At 50.4% G+C, this 16,608-nt stretch overlaps 5 protein-coding genes across 5 annotated transcripts; 2 read left to right on the plus strand and 3 right to left on the minus strand.

Moving 5' to 3' along the window:
• The first annotated feature begins 867 nt into the window (after window positions 1-867).
• BDV27DRAFT_19861 (translation initiation factor 2A) lies at window positions 868-3,455 on the plus strand. Its single transcript, XM_032075981.1, has 6 exons — window positions 868-1,025; window positions 1,125-1,194; window positions 1,269-1,340; window positions 1,394-1,817; window positions 1,875-2,103; window positions 2,167-3,455. The coding sequence occupies exons 1-6, from the start codon at window positions 1,001-1,003 to the stop codon at window positions 3,339-3,341; spliced, it is 1,995 nt and encodes a 664-aa protein (XP_031925297.1). The 5' UTR covers window positions 868-1,000; the 3' UTR covers window positions 3,342-3,455.
• A 22-nt stretch (window positions 3,456-3,477) lies between these two features.
• On the minus strand, window positions 3,478-4,859 carry BDV27DRAFT_19877 (glycosyltransferase family 8 protein). Its single transcript, XM_032075982.1, has 3 exons — window positions 4,746-4,859; window positions 4,200-4,656; window positions 3,478-4,073 (listed from the first exon to the last, which is right to left on the minus strand). The coding sequence occupies exons 1-3, from the start codon at window positions 4,768-4,770 to the stop codon at window positions 3,614-3,616; spliced, it is 942 nt and encodes a 313-aa protein (XP_031925298.1). The 5' UTR covers window positions 4,771-4,859; the 3' UTR covers window positions 3,478-3,613.
• An 859-nt stretch (window positions 4,860-5,718) lies between these two features.
• Window positions 5,719-8,112, minus strand: BDV27DRAFT_19899 (uncharacterized protein). Its single transcript, XM_032075983.1, has 2 exons — window positions 7,861-8,112; window positions 5,719-7,800 (listed from the first exon to the last, which is right to left on the minus strand). The coding sequence occupies exons 1-2, from the start codon at window positions 7,917-7,919 to the stop codon at window positions 5,874-5,876; spliced, it is 1,986 nt and encodes a 661-aa protein (XP_031925299.1). The 5' UTR covers window positions 7,920-8,112; the 3' UTR covers window positions 5,719-5,873.
• Window positions 8,113-8,232: 120 nt separating this feature from the next.
• Window positions 8,233-14,772, plus strand: BDV27DRAFT_166347 (anaphase promoting complex subunit 1). The gene has a single exon (XM_032074169.1). It carries the CDS (start codon window positions 8,362-8,364, stop codon window positions 14,608-14,610), a length of 6,249 nt encoding a protein of 2,082 aa, XP_031925300.1. The 5' UTR covers window positions 8,233-8,361; the 3' UTR covers window positions 14,611-14,772.
• A 1-nt stretch (window position 14,773) lies between these two features.
• Window positions 14,774-16,395, minus strand: BDV27DRAFT_19926 (RPAP1 family protein). Its single transcript, XM_032075984.1, has one exon. The coding sequence runs from the start codon at window positions 16,327-16,329 to the stop codon at window positions 14,992-14,994; it is 1,338 nt and encodes a 445-aa protein (XP_031925301.1). The 5' UTR covers window positions 16,330-16,395; the 3' UTR covers window positions 14,774-14,991.
• Between the last annotated feature and the right edge of the window lie 213 nt (window positions 16,396-16,608).

A 16,608-nucleotide genomic window follows, 5' to 3' on the forward strand; every position in this document is an offset into this window, starting at 1 on the left:
TTTTTTTTGCCTTTGCCTTGTCTTTTAATTGTTTGTATTTTTCTTTGGCATTGTATGAGTATCAAAATGAAACGTTTAGTCTTCTTATTCCTATTTCCCCTCCGCCTTCTCCAGTCATGTTTAAAAGTTCGAAGGGTATGCTATACTCTAGAGGCTGCAAGTTGGTTATTGAATGAACTCTTAATTGAGATTGGTCGCCACATTAGAGTAGTGAAGTCAAGCATGTATGAAGTAGTAGTATGCACGACCTACTGAAGTTGTCTATTGAATATAAACAGTAGAAACAGTCAATTGCATTGGTCTTGGCTAAACTGGGTAAAAGAGATGGAATCTAAATCGTAATTTAGCTCGTTGTTAGTGGGTTTCAATTGGCGCCTTGAGCTTCCAGGTTCTCTGCAGAATTGCCGCCGCTGGTTCTTTTTTCTTTTCTTTTTTTTTTTTGCCCCGAAACAAATTTCCCTCGCTTTCTCTTCCTTCCACCGCTTCCTTCGCCCCAATCTACCCTTCACTGCTCCTCCTCGTCCTCCACCTCCACCACCACCTCCCACTCACGCTCCCCCTACAGTGTTCCTGTCCTATTCATTGCTGGCATTGACTTGTCAAGCACCGAGGAATTCTTAGCTTGGAGACCCGACCACTATTCTGACCGGCCAACTTACTCGCTTTCGGATCCTTTGTGTGTGGGCGGCTGTGTGTCTCGCTGCGTCAGACAAACAACATCTCGCCACGCATAGTTGCAGCACCTAAACCATCAACGCTCGTCTCTTCCCTTTTGCCCCCCTCCAACCGAACGACGGAGAACCACAGAAATTTGGGTTTCTCTGGTATCACTACTTTATAGTTATCTGTCACACAAAGCTATTAGAGAACTTCTCATTTAGTTTCTCTGAGAGAGTGTTTGTTGGATTAATTACTGCGACATTGCATCTGCACGCCCGTTCCGCTGCAATTATAATTTCTTTTCCCTTTTTGCATAAAGAACAGAAGTTAGAAAGTCGTCATGGCAGCTCCCACGCAGATTGCTTGTGGGTCTTCCTTATCTGCGTTGCTTCTTGGTCTATTAGTGTCATTATGGATAGATACTTTGACGGTACAATGAACGACCATCTGCTAACTTCATGCAGTCAGAACGGTGAAAGGGATTGGCATATTGGATGCAGCCCCAGTCTATGAACCATTGTCGGGGTTTGAGAGGTAGGTATTCGTCCTGCCTACGTCTCTTGGTTCTCGCTGAAATTTACTGATCTGATTCTTCATCCTACTTGCAGACCTGAGGGAAACCTTCGCTGTAGCGCTTATTCTCCCTGTGGCCGCTATTTTGCATGGGCTTCTCCCGAGAAGTATGCCATCTCTTATCTTATGGAAAGTATTGTGTCTGTTAACTAGCTGTCAGGGTAACCATTATTGATCCTTCTGTCGGACATATTATCACGAATATCCCTGCCGATAACGTTTTTGAGCTGGGATTCTCACCCCTCGGGACCTACTTGATCACTTGGCAGCGCCCCTCGAAGGATGCGAATGGTGATGCAGTCAAGAACTTGAAGGTTTGGAAGATCGTGGAGACAGCACCGGATAGCAACGGAGATGAACACACGATTGTGGGCAGTTACGTCCAAAAGTCGCAAACGGGCTGGAACCTTCAATATACGTCTGATGAACGTTACTGTGCTCGGGTTGTCACCAACGAGGTTCAATTTTACCAGAGCGACAACCTGTTCAAGGTGTGGAATAAGCTGCGTGTGGAGGGGGTGATCGACTTCGCGGTCTCACCAGGAAAGAGCCAGTCAGTTGCTGTTTTTGTGCCTGAACGCAAGGTTAGGGGAACTGATTCTGTCGCTCTATTTATTGATTGGCTGACCGTGTTATCATAGGGTCAACCCGCTGCAGTCAAGGTGTTCATGGTGCCTCAGTTCGGAGCTCCCGTTTCGCAGAAGACCTTCTTCAAAGGTGACAAGGTTCAGTTGAAATGGAATGCCTCTGGAACCACTCTGCTTGTGCTTGCCCAGACCGACGTTGATCGCACAGGCAAGAGTTACTACGGAGAGACCACCCTATACCTGCTCGGTGCTACGGGTGGCTTTGATTCTCGTGTCGACTTGGGTACGTGCATCTTATCGCCTGTCGGATTGCCAGAAAGCAGATGCTAACCTGATCATTATGTAGACAAGGAAGGTCCGATTCACGATGTTACCTGGTCTCCCAATTCTAGAGAGTTTGGTGTTGTCTACGGCTATATGCCAGCCAAGACCACGATCTTTAACTTCCGTGGAGTGCCGCAGCACAGTTTCCCACTCGCCCCTCGGAACACCATCTCGTTCTCCCCCCATGGTCGCTTCGTCCTAGTTGCTGGCTTTGGTAACTTAGCTGGCCAGATGGACATCTATGATCTGGAAAAGAACTACTTCAAGATCGCTACCGTGGAAGCGTCGAATGCTAGTGTTTGCGAATGGTCTCCCGATGGAAAGTATATCTTGACGGCTACCACTAGTCCCCGTCTCAGAGTGGATAACGGTGTTCGTTTGTGGCATGTCAGCGGTGCGTTGGTGTACAACGAAGACATGCACGAGCTCTACGATGTGTTTTGGAGACCGCAGTCCACCACGCAGCACCCTCTTGGTGATCCGTTCCACCCGCTCCCGACACCCCACCCATCTGCTGTTGCGTATCTGAGCACGAGGAAGGCTCCTGTTAAACCTGCCGGTGCCTATCGCCCACCGGGTGCTCGTGGTCAGCTTACGCCTCTTGCATTCAAGCGGGAAGATCAGGGCGGTGCTACCTTTGTCCGGGACGGGGCAAACGGTGGAGCACTGAACGGCTTGGGCAAGCCACGGAGACGTGAAGTCCCCGGTGCTGATCCGGCCGAGGAATATCTTCCTCCGGGAGCCGCTCCTGGAGGAGGGGTTGCTCTGCCTCCGGGTGCGGATCAGCCAGAGAAGTTATCCAAGTCCGCCGCCAGGAACAAAAAGAAGCGTGAGGCGAAGAAGCTGAAGGATGGTGAAGATGGACAGCCTGCCCGCGGTCCGGAATCCCATGGGGACAAGGGCCACCACGAGCGTAGCCGCTCCAAGGCCAACAATTCTGAGCGCAAGAATGCGAACCAGGCTAATGGCGCACCGCCTGCTTCGACCAAACCCAACAATAACGCTGCAGCAGAAGCTGCGGGTGCACCCACCGCACAAGAGAAGAAGATCCGCGGGCTTCTGAAGAAGATTCGTGCGATCGACGAGCTGAAAATGCGCCTTGCGGGTGGGGAGAAGTTGGAGGATACGCAGCTAAAGAAGATTCAGACCGAGGAATCGGTACGCAAGGAGCTGGAATCGCTGGGTTTCAATGGATAAAGGTGCGATGGAGCCCCTAGATTAGTGAATCACGCGAACACCTTGGATAAGATTCACACTGGTTGGCTTATTGGTTCTGAGTGTAAATATAGTCTAGTGGCTGATCTTGCTTTGTTCCGATTCTTTCTATCATCTGATGTCTATCTATGGCGTTCTATCCACCCCTACGAGGGGAGCTAGGGTATTTGTACTGTATATACATTGGATGAGTGAAAAGACCATGAATCATGGGCAACACAAAAATAAAACGAGAACATGTCCCGGCAGCCGTCTCAATGACCGTCCGTAATCCCTTTTTCCACTTCCAACTGTTGCCTCTGCCTATTCACTTCCCACCACCAACGACTTGGTTCATCCATCCCATCACCGGGATCTTCATGCCAGGGCTTCTTAGCAAAGATGTAATGCACATTCTTCACCTCTTCATCCCTCCAGATGGCGTCGTGCACTCCAACCCACCGTAACGTTTTCAGCGCATTATACACATACGGCAATGCCACCCATCGATTCCGAAACACGTCCGACAAGAGTTCCTGATCTGGAAAATCATATTTATCTGTGCGATCGGACATGTGAAGGCCAGCCTGGATCTCCGCCCAGGCCGATATGCTAGGACGTACGACTAAGAGGCCACTATTCAGCATGGCAACACCAGCCGCGGCAGGACTGCCGGATGTCTGCGCTTGGACGGGATCCGAATGCTGGCTTGTGTAGGCACAGTTCTTGGGTATCCTGTTATGCATACATCACATCGGTATCAACGTCATGCGATCCCATCATTTTAGAATTTGGGAACTTGAAAATATAGAAAAGAGCGCATGGAACGCGCGCGCGAGAGGGAGGATGGATTGCACATACCACGTCTTGGGATAATGCGGCTTGCTTAACGGATTACAGGCGCACGCATGACTCGCTGCGAATACTCTCTCCTGCTTGTTCCCCGCGCTGCCCAATCCTGAACCCGGCGCGTCCAGTGGCAGGTCCATCAGCTCATCCATGTTCTTTCGCACCAGCATATCTCCGTCTAGTAGGATGATGCGGTCGTACTCCACCAGCGAGAATACAATCAATTTGTTCCATGTTTCGTTGAAGCGTGGATCCTGGAGGAAGACTCTGCTCTGGCCTGGTTGTACGCTGGGGACGGCTTGGGTGCGGATTCCGCGCGCATGAAGCGCTACTAGGCCTTCGACGGGGAATGTGGAGGTGTAGAATGCGATGAAGGGGTAGGCTGTTTCGGTGGTTTGGAGGGAGTGTGCAAGGGTTAGGATGCCGGGGAGGTAGGAGAGGTTGGTTATCAGGGAGGCCCAGACTTTCTCTATTGTAATTGGGGGGTTAGTTTAGATGTAACATTTATCAGGGGAAATACGGCGTGTTGGTGAGGGGATCCATTGAGGGCTTACTTACCACGGTTCGGTTGTTGTTGGGCCATGATGATGAAGGATTGAACGTTGATAGTGGGTTCAATTGCGGGGTATTTCAGTCTGGATAGAGTACATTTTAGTGAGGGTAAACTCTGGCTGGCAACGATGATCTTCGTGGGGTTCTTCAGTTATCGGGATTTAATTAAATTAATCTTATCAGTGACAGAGGTGGTTAGTCATCCGATCCGATCTTATCTCTCCGCCTTTACAGATGTATATACATATGTATGTACATCATGTACATCCACCCACAACAGTTGTTTATCTGAACTTTACAATCTACGCTTGTAAAAATTAAAAATAATACAAAAATGTACCCATTCACTTCCCAGGTTTCTTTTCTTTTACCGCCCCCCATCAGTTGGTCTGGCTGTTGTCCCGTCTCCGATACCGAAACTGATGTGGAGCCGTCCAGAACAATGTCTGTATCACTTAACAGGCATTGGCCGTGCCAAAAGCAGGACAGATCAGTCACTGTATAGGTCGACAAGAAGAAAACAGTCAACCCAGACCGTACTGGTGGGAGAGTGGTGACCGAAGAAATGCCACCGTTGGAAACCGAAATCCAGCGTACTGGTTGGATGGGATTGGCCGGAGGCCTCTTGATATATCGCAGCTGATACAGAGCTTATCCTTTCTTTGAGGAAAGGATTTCAAGGCATGGCACTCGCCTTGCGCTCCACCTTGCAGCGCGAATCCCCTTGATATGATATCAAAAATGATATCAAAAAACCGGGGGAGGGGGGGAGAGAGTGGCAGATGAACTGTTGATATGTTCAATTGGGTATCGTTAATGTGCATGAGTAACCATATCTAATTTTGCAGCTTTTCATATAGCACAGTAGACGTGTATCCAGTCTTAGGCAAGGGTCGTTAACCTGGCAATGTTGAGCCTGCTTATGCGTCAATATCTTTATCAGTCGATGTGTGAAAGCATGTGTTCAACAAGTTCCAACTTAGTTGGCGCAGCGAATCAGCTCCGAACAGGATATTCAATGAATAACGCGATACAGAACGAACTCATAACCACCAACGAGGGATTTACGGTTGTATAAGACATAGGTTCGTACTCTTTAAGAGCTAGGTTCCACCAGCGTGAAGCATTCTTTGTTCAAGTGAAGATACGCGCCCGCTTAATAGGACTCCCCATTCGGAGGGATTGATTACTGCTGGCCATCCCACTCAGTAGTCGATCCATTCCTTCCACGTCAAGTTCACCACGCCGAAGCATTAGCTGATCAGTTTCTGCGGTCGGCGTCTCGTCCATCGATCCTAGAAGCGCAGGAGACTCATCCGGTTCATTAAGTCTCGGAGTGAGGACTATGATACGGTGTTCTGCAATGAGAAGAGTATCATGGTCTCCACCTTCAGCTTGGCGAGTCTGGCGAGAAGCGGCAGGAAGGTGACCAATGCCTTTTAGATGTTCCCCCATTAAAGTGATATCTTGGATGGCGGAAACTCGGCAGCGGTTAGACGCATCAAAGGTTCCGGTTGCTTTTACAGCATTCCGCCACAAGGACAGCAGACTTGGGATGACAGCGCTCTGGTTGCCGTGTCGCAACAGAATCGACTCGTCAGGTAGGGTATCACGGTATGAATTGGTCTGATAGACGGAGATTTCTCCGCACAAAGATGGGGTAATTGCCCCAACCATGGCACCCTTTAGCAAAGTATCTTCACGCACACGCTTAGTATGTGGTGTCAGGGGGGCGAATTTAGGACGTTGTTCTGCGATAGGCCCGCTTGTTTCAGCTCGGGCTCCTGACAGCGGACCCAAAATCCGTCCACTGACAGAAAATGAAGTCAAGGATCCACCAGTTACACCCTGCACACTGGATTGGCGCTGGAGTGGGCCCTTCACGGTTCCTGGGCCTGCCCCTTCGAGATCCCACACTCCCCATTCACCATCCGCCATGAGAACCATAATGGCCCGTCCACCAAGCACCCATTCTGCGTTAACTATAGTTTTACGCCGGGGAAGCCCTGAGGGGGACTGCTCAAACCCGGGATAGAGACTGATCAGCCACTTCCCCTCTGTTTCCGACGTGTCGAAATCATTTTGAGGACTGGATGACCTGTGCGATGCTTTATATGGTTTTGTGGAGAAACATGAGTAGACTTTGACACATCCGCTATGAAAGGCGACGAGTAGTGTCGAGTGTCGTGGTGACGGATATGGTGATGGGTTGAAGGCGATGTTTTGGGCTGGGGCCGGCAGATAACGGCGCTTTGACTCGATATCATCTTCACCTAAACGGTACAGTACTTTGTTGCGATCTGTCTCTTCCACAACCGGGATCCGATGTATTATAAGTAGGCCCGACGACTCCGCAGAATGAGTGGCGACAAGAAGGTCCCACCTCCCTGGCGCATTGCCATTAGATCCACTTTGGCTTCGAGACATGTCCTTATCTCCCTGTTGCTCACTCGCTTGATATGTGAAAGCAATTCCCACCCCCCTTGGGATCTCTTGGTGTGATACTCCGCCGCTAATCGACAACGCCTGGACCCACGAGGAGACCTCGAATTGAGCAGGGTGAGGAGGAGCCAAGGGTAGTGTCAAAACTCGGGTGGAAAGATCAGCGCACACGGCCGAGATGACCATACGTTTCTTCAGAATGGGCGGGAAAGGATCGAGCGATGAACGCGCGGTCTCAGGGAGAACGCGAGGGACAGCCAATTCAACGACCCTGGTCCCAAGGGGTATATCGATCTGACGCAGCACAGTTTCGTATGGGAAGAGGGGGTCAATTTCCGGCTCATCTTCTTCAAACCCATAAATTGGTTCTTCGTTTTTCTGGGGTTCGGCAGAGCTCTCATCATCAGAATCAACGATCATGATGGAGTCGTCGTTGCTCCGGTTGGTTTTCTCTTGCGGTTGGTCCTTAGGCGCTGACGGCTTCTTGTTTGTAAATGGTCTTCCGCCTCTCCAAATTACCTTCAACCCGTTTTCATAGCCATAGATTATAATTGATGAGCCATTCGGGGCGAGGACAGGGTAGCCCTTGGCGGTGTAGACGCGATGAGGAAGTTGGTAGCTACATGAAAAGAGTACTGTAAGTGTTGATCGTCTAGTTGAATAAAAGGAATCTTTTCACCTTAGTTGCAGGCCGTCATCTCTGGGCCGGGCCAAAGGCCTAGAGGGGAAGGATGGCATGGTGCTTGATATGATATGCGATCGAGATCTTTGTCGGACTGAGCTTCCAAGGGCGAGCTCGAACTCGTCCGCACGGCAATGTATGGGAAAAGTCAACTCTTAAGTTTAATAAGTGAATCACGGACAATAGTAGGTAAGATTACACTCAAGTTTAGCCAAGCCAAAAGGATGATGGACTCAAGGTGGAGGAAAGATGAAGTTGTTGTGGTGTGTTGCGGAGTGAAAAAAAGCAGCTGATTCAAGAAATGGTTCTGAAAGCTCCGCCGCGTCCAGCGCGTCACCCACCAGCCATTTTCCACGCTGCACGTTGAGAGTTGACACAACGCTCGGTTTGACACCAGCTCACTCGTATTTGACAGTGCTGATGGGCAATGAACATGTACTCGCTCCTGGCTGCCATTGCCAGTGATTCTACCACGACATCTATTTATTCGTGCCGATAATGGCTACTGTCCGATCCCTTGGCCTCCACCAACCTTCGGCCATACCTTTCCTTGCTGCAGAGGGCCTACTACCCCCCGACCCGTCCAACGATCACTATGCGTGGGCATCTAGCGTCGATATAGGTCCAAATGGCCCGGTTGAGGATGAGATCGTCTGGACGAAAGGCTGTGTGGTCTGGTCTAGAGCTGGGGTTGTGCAGAGGGTGTACCGGCTGGATCTCGAAAAGGAGGAAGTTAGGCATGCGCTTCTGACAAATTTCTCAGTCGGCCAGGTTAAAAAAGCCAAGAGCAATGCTTCGCAAGCGACTAAGGAAGGCCTTTCCCGAACGAGCAATGACCCTGGTCGGAGTCGTGGTTTACATGGCCAACAGAATGGGGAAGAATCGAGACTGGAAGCCTCCGGCGTGACCTTAAATATACGTGGTAGAGGTACCCAAGGAGTCAATGACTCTGACTCGACCAGAGCGTTGGTTGTGGTCCTCAAGTCTCAAGCCCATATCTTCTTCCTAGCTGGAAACAGCCACGTCGTTCCGCTGCCCTTTGAGGTGGATTCAATATTCGCGACCCCGAAGGGTCTTTTATTTCAGAGAAAAATGTACGAGGAGGACAATAAGGACACGAGTCTCTGCCCAATGGCGCCTCCAAACTCATTTATGTCAACCTTGCCTGCGACAGTGGACTTCCGTGCATCACAGTCTCTAGAAGTCCCTTCCAGCAAGGGAAAAAGGCCGTCATTGACGGTATCTCCTGCTCCGGACACTAGTTCGAGATCACCGCGTAAGCAGCCCGACTTACCTAGAGTGTTCTCCCTCATGGACCCGTATTCTGAGATGGGCCTTGTTGTGACGAACCAGACCTCTCGCTTTTTACAAAGTAGTGTTACCAGCAGACCTTCTGGGCTGGATGTTCTGAGTGCAGCGGATGAGATCATATATGTCTCCCCCAGGGATGAGCTCTTAGAGTCTAATAGGAATCTGATTAGCGGCCCTCTAATTTTCGTGGTGACCGTCAATGTTAATACTGGGCTGTACACTGTTTGGACAGCACGTTACAGGGAAGATGAAGCCAACCCCTCGTCTAAAAAGAGGGGACGACGCGAGACAAGTGGTACCTGGTCAAAGCGACGTAGCTCACATTTTGGAATGGCAACGGGAACAACGACTCCTGGAGCTCGTCCATCCGCTGCTAGAGAGAGCTTTGGTCCTAGGGGCGATAACTGGAATACACCAGGCCTGGCTCATTCCCAGTACTCTACTGATGGAAAGCCAGATGAAGAAGATCTTGCTTCTAAGTTAGGCCAAGATTTTGGTGATATTGGAGTTCCCCTCAAGACTTCTCGACGGGTTAGCTCTCTACTTGCTCGAGCCGATCTTGCAACTGGCCAGGATAGGATTACCTTTTCAGACCTTGCTACAGGAAGCCAATCGAGTTCCATGCCGCATGGAAACCTCCGACAGTCAATAGGTGCTGCAAGCAGTCGCGGAAGCTTCGGCTTTAATCCTAGAGCTTCTCTACCGCCAGGAAATGGCTCGGTTCATAGTACTACTACCAGCTTCGCGGATGCTCCAGTTGACAGGCTTCTGGAGGAGCTTAACAGTGAAAGTTTATTTGAAGGGCTTGATAACATGGATCTTAAAGAATCAGCATCAGGCCTTCCGGAGGAAGTTCTATTGTCAAAGGTTGAGAGCTTCTCCTCTAAGTTCTCAGAAAACTTCCAGGCTCCAGCCAAGTCAAGGTCATCCCGAAAGTCGAAAATCATTACAGTGTGCCCCTTAGAAGGTGCGAGCTCGCAGAACGGAAACTCGGCGGCTTTAGCTCTTTGTGTTGTTGAACAGGCCGCAAAGTCCATGACTGTCGTAAATCTACGAGCGGACAGGGTCTCTATTCCGAAGAAAGATTCGGTATTTTCTAAGAGAATCAAGAAAAGGAAAACCCCTGATGAGCGTTCGCTACTCGTCCAGGCGACTAGCGTACAGCACTTCTCAGGCATAAGTGATGCTTGTAAGATCACTGATGGAGAGATCTCACGAATCATGACCTTGAGCATGGCAGATGACGGACAGCATGAGCTGCTTTTACAAACTCCCTGGAGCAGACCAATCACTGTTGATGTGCCGAAAAAACTTACGTTATATGAGCCGTACGGGATTTCTGCTACTACGTCTGTAAACCGCCCAAGAGAGAGCGGTATGAATAGGCTTATGACTGATTCATTCACAATCACCGGCCTAGATCACGCTACCATTCGAGGGAGAGTTGACCTGATTGACTCTGAAAAGCGGAAGCATAGGCTACAAATCCAGATGGAACCTAGCAATGAACTTGTGAAGAATGTCTTCAGAATCTGTCGATTTGTCTTGCCGGACTCAGAGAAAGCCGGTGACGGAATATTAACGGCCTGGTGGGAAACAATGAGATGGCTTCGCGGAAGGGAAACCACCGAAAGCGACCTCGAGTGGACCGCGATGGTAGTGGTATTGTTCGCCATGGCAATTCCTTTCATCGACCCTGACCACTCGCGGATGCCTGCACAGCGCAGACGTAGAAAGAAAGCCCTGTTACGCTCAAGTAGCGGAAGCCACGTAGACTTGGAGAGCTGGGAAACGATGTTAGACCAAGAGTCAGGATCTGCCGGTGTTGTGCCATCATGGAGAAATAACAGCGCTTGGGGGTGGATCGTCGATGAAGATGCTGAAGAAGAACGCAATGCTCCCTCCAGGAGAAAGTCTGTGAAGGTTGAGCAGACAGGCTCCAGCCGGTTAACACACCGCAAGAATTCCTACTTGCTACGATGTGCAGCTTTGACTCGCGAATTCTTGCAGACCCCCATGGGTATTGCGGCTGTAGGCTCAGATGGTCATCTTCCAACAGCGCTCTCTTATAGTCAAAACCTACGACAGACTGCCCTGTGCACGATACTGGTCGGACTACATCTCCTTCGAGAAGAGCAAAAGTTGTCGATCTGCGAAAGTGAGGAGTCCCGCAAAACCTCGGGCCTCCTCGCTCCGGTCTTAGCCCAAATCGGAGGGTGGTTAGGATGGAAGTCCTGGACTTGGTCTGAACATGCCTATTATGGCTTGGAGATTGCAAGCATCAATCGCTGGCAGTTCGAAGATACGCGGATTTCAATGCTGGATGTACCCCAGGAGCAATTTCCGCCCCCTTCAGTCTTCAGCTACCTGGAGACTGGATGGCGTCAGTCCTCTTCTCCCTTTTTCACTCTGCTAAATCTGGTAACGGGATCAGAGTACACTCCGAGGAAGGGGAGGATGTGGCAAGAATGCTTTATGCTCACGCCAAGGACATTGGCATTGGACGGTTTCTTCTCCGAAGTACATAACATCTCAACGCCTCTCGATCGGATAAAGCTTCTTCACCGCTGGGGCTTCACCAGAAGTATTATTGAGACATTTCCAGAGGGCGTCAGTACACCTTTGTACGAAGCTATTATGCGATCTCAAATACATGCCTCAACGTCTTGGAGCTCGACGCTTCTAGAGTTGGTAGATCGCGAAGATCTCAGCATATCGATGCGTACTTATAACCCATGCACTCCATCTGCATGGCAGCCTGCCGTGTCACATGAAGCGATGCGCGACGTTCACCATATCGGTGTTTCCGCCTTGGACATCGATGCAATCAACTCTTTCGAAGCATCTGCCGAGGCGGATAGATTTTCTGTGACCAAACTGATCTTCCGCGAGGACAAACGGTTCATTGAAGCTGCTAGACTGTTGAATCAATCCAAAGCTCCTGTAGCAGAATGTGTCCCGGAGCCCGATTGGAACGATTCGGATTTACTGGAGGCACAGAAAGAAGTGGTTCAACTTGTTACGCTTCGAACGTTGTCCATCCCTACCGGGCGAGCTATGCTGGCATTCAGTGGGCGGCTGCCTTTATTAACTGAGAAGCTCCCAATTCCTTCATTCTCGCTTCAGTGTGTCATGAAACCATCGAATGTAACGATAAGTGCGGATCGGACCTCTTTTAGTGAAGAGAAGGTTTGCTGGGCTTTCTTCCATAATGGCGTTTCTACGGGTCTCGCAATATCCAAGAATTCCAAGGGTATCGATACCTCGTGGATTCTTTTCAACAAGCCGCAGGAGCTTACAAATCGGCACGCTGGCTTCTTGTTGGCCCTGGGTCTCAATGGGCACTTAAAGTCTTTAGCGAAGTGGGTAGCTTTTAAGTACTTGACACCCAAGCATACAATGACCTCTATAGGTCTATTACTGGGTCTATCAGCATCGTACCTAGGCACGATGGACACGTTAATCACCCGTCTCTTGTCTGTTCATGTGACGAGAATGCTTCCTCTTGGTGCCGCCGAGCTGAACCTGTCGCCGCTAACCCAAACTGCGGGTATCATGGGGATTGGCTTACTGTATTGTGGCTCCCAGCACCGAAGAATGAGCGAAGTGATGTTATCTGAGATTGAGAACGTGGATCAGGACGAAAGCTCCGCGGGGCAAGAGGATTTGCGTGACGAAGGGTACCGCTTAGCTGCCGGATTCGCGCTCGGGTTTATAAACCTAGCAAAAGGAAAAGATCTACGAGGAATGCGGGACATGCATATTGTGGAAAGACTATTAACTGTGGCGGTTGGGACGAAGAACGTTGACTTGGCGCATGTTCTTGACCGTGCCACTGCCGGTGCAACGATCGCCCTGGCGATTATATTCATGAAGACGAATGACGAAACTCTGGCCCAGAAGATCAATATCCCTGACACAACAGTACGCTACGACTATGTCCGACCAGATTTGTTCCTGCTCCGTACACTTGCCAGGCATGTCATTATGTGGGACAATATCCAGCCTAGTGACGAATGGTTTGTTCAAAGCCTCCCAGGGATCTACCGCCGCCGATACCGTCTGACGGGCATTCGTCGACTGAAAAGCGAAGATATGCCGTTTTTCAACATCATTGCCGGCCTTTGCTTTACGCTTGGGCTCCGCTATGCTGGCTCTGCCCAGACGGCGGTGCGTGATATTCTACTCTCATATCTTGACCAGTTTATCCGCATCTGCAGACTTCCCGCTGTTAACTACGACGGAAAGCTTTCAAGGAATTCCGTCCGCCACTGCCAGGACGTTGTGGCCCTCTCGGCGGCAACGGTAATGGCAGGAACGGGGGACCTGGCGTTGTTTCGGCGCTTACGCTCCCTGCATGGGCGTGTGGATACTGATACACCATATGGTAGTCATATGGCAGCACATATGGCGATCGGGTTGCTTTTCTTGGGAGGAGGCAGTTATACACTCGGCACATCAGACCTGGCCATAGCGTCGCTCATCTGTTCTCTATACCCGGTCTTTCCGACATCAGTACTTGACAACAAATGTCACTTGCAAGCATTCCGGCATTTATGGGTTCTCGCGGCCGAGCCGCGCTGCTTCGTGCCGCGTGACATAGATTCTGGCCGACCCATATCCATGCCGATTATAGTGACAAACATTGGCGGCAGTACCCGGAAGATTACCGCGCCCTGCCTCCTCCCCGAACTGGGGTCTGTCGCTAAGGTGGAAGTACGCAGTGCCGATTACTGGCCCCTGGTTCTAGACTTTACACTTAACTCTGCTCTCCGAGAGAAATTCCGACACGGTGACCAGTCAGTGTATCTACGACGGAAAGCGACGTATAACCCAACCGGCTCGTCTGCCTTTGTTTCGACATTATCAGGGCTCAGTGAAGCACAGGATGTCCTTTCCTCGTCTACATCCGCGTCAAACCATGGCAAGGGACTACCACCGGCGGCGTGGCCGAACATCGCTACACTACTCTCCGGCACTACCCCTCCCACTCCTCCGTCGTCGCAGTCGCAGAGTATATGGGAATGGGTATTTAAGCTCAAGTCGCTGCAGGGACTAGATGTGCGAGAAAAGGCACTTGTCTTACCATCATCATTCCCAACACACATACGCACCCCAAGCACCAATGTCATTTCATATGCGCCATGGTTACGGCAGTCGGCGGTTGACAGCAAGCTTGTGGTTGAGAACATTGTGCAGAATCTTGCGCAAATTCATCCTGACGAGATTCGCGACCGCTTATGGCAACTGCGGCTTCTGTTCAATTGGGTCGACTCTTGTTCCGACAAACGGGTACAGGAAATCGAAGAAGTTGAAACATCAGATGATGCAACCCCAAGGATATCTGGCCAATCGCAGGGACTTTGGCTACGGCAAGATTTCGTGGAAGAGGCGCGCTGGAAGGTCTGGGGCGTTCAGACTGGTGATTATGCTTAATGCAGTATGCTCTGTAATGCTTGGTTATGTTGTTATGCATGATATGATTCGGGACCTGAATAGTTGTAGGAGTCGTCTCTCTCCTTGTCTTTTCTGTTTACCCCATTTACGTTATTGCTTCTCGTCAGGGTCGATATTTCTTTATACCGTCTCGTCAGGAGTACTATAGATTACAATATCCGAAGCCATAAGACCACCGAGCGTCATATCTGGGTCAATCCAATTATTTTTGTTCATTATGTCTTCATATCATGAGTCACTGTGTGCCGGTGCAGTTACACATGTGGCCATTCCTCCTCTTCTTTTGTCCTATATATAAAGAAACGAAAAAGGGCTATTTCCTTTCAGTTTCCCCCTTTCCCGCGAAAGATATCAAGGAGGCTATTGAGACCTAACGGCCCCTTCTTTTAAAACCCCTCGATCTCCAGCACCGCCCATCTGCCAAAGCCATACGCCCTCGACAGCCCATGCAGTAGCACTGGCATGATGACCAACGCCTCCCTTAGACCTCGCCGGATCCTGCCCCTGTTTTCCTGTTCCGTAATCTTTGTCTGAGCGAGTTGCTCCAGTTGACGTACCATCGGCTTCGGCTAGCATGCCAGCGACCACACCCTCGCGTTCAATGACAGACCACAATCCCTCTACCAATGTACTCCCGCGTTCTCCAAACTGACCTTTCCCGAGACGGAAGAGGATACGACCCAGAACCTGCCAGGCAATACACCGTTGAGCAGGAAAGGAGGAGCGGCTAAGGATGGCTAGCTCGGGTATGGTGTAACCAGCGGCATGGGGGTCTTTACCATGATGGTGAAGACCTAAATTAGTCGGGAGAGCAAGTGATGTGGTAGGTGAGAGCAGTGTCCCGAGGAAAGAAAAGCGGAGCGCGGCGGGGTGGACGGCTTCTGCATTGCTGGCAGGATGATAGGCGGATGTCGCATCTGGTGCATCCGAGTCTGCGGAAGGCGGCTGAAGCCAGGTCAAAGCGGACAGGTCGTGGGTGATGTTGGGAAAATAGTGGGCTTGAAGGTCAGATAAAAACGACGGGGATGACGGGTCAAGGTTAGGCATGGGGTTCAACTGTGAGGGCGGAGTGGGGAAGTGAACGGAGCTGGGAAGAGGGGATTCAGAGACAGGTCGGAGATCATCAGGCATTTGCGCAGGGGGAAGGTCATCTCGATGAGTTTGTTCGTCTCGAGAGGTTGAAGGCTTGGATTCGGAAACAGACTCGAGCGGAGGAGCTGCTGCTTCGGCGGGGTCTACCTGATGTTTAATGGATACAGATGGATTCGACCGAGTGTCAGTCTTGGACTCCTCGGAGTCAATACGGGCTCTGCGAAGGAACCGTTCAAGTAACGAGGGATCTATGGATGCCATGAGCTCCTCTCGTTCTCGTTGGATCTGATCATGCGACATGGACGCTAACTGCCGACGGTTTTCATCGTCGATCATCCTTTTTTCGTCATTCTGACCAGCAATTGCAGTGGTTGAGTTGGAAGAGTCTTCTCGACGTTGTTTAAAAGCGGACTGCTTCACGCGACGACGATGAGCCGGAAATCCAGCTGTAGCAGGTTTGGGTGGAGCTGGAGCGGCAGCGGGTGAGCGTTCGCGGATTTCGCCGATCAGACCAGGAAGGGAGATGGAGGAAGCAGGGGGTGCAGATGAGGACTGATCATCATCAGAATCTAGATCAACAACAAATCTTTCACCGCGAAATGCCATGGTCACGTTGATGAAGATGGAAGGCTTGATTGATTATCGGAGATAAAGAAAACGGCATCGAGCTAAAATTAAATCGGGAACTGCATGAAGGATGAGTCAGCATGCGGCTCAAAAGCTAAATGATAAGGCGCTAGACTTATATAGGAATAGCGTATCACCTGATAGCCTTTCCGGATTGGGGAACGCACGTCCGATCATCTGATTTGAATCTGGAGTATAAGTTCAAGAAGATCCATCAATATCTCATCAAATCTCTTCTTGTCGGTTCGATCCGAGAGG

Source organism: Aspergillus caelatus, assembly GCF_009193585.1.
Source record: "Aspergillus caelatus strain CBS 763.97 unplaced genomic scaffold BDV27scaffold_148, whole genome shotgun sequence".
NCBI classification, from domain to species: domain Eukaryota; kingdom Fungi; phylum Ascomycota; class Eurotiomycetes; order Eurotiales; family Aspergillaceae; genus Aspergillus; species Aspergillus caelatus.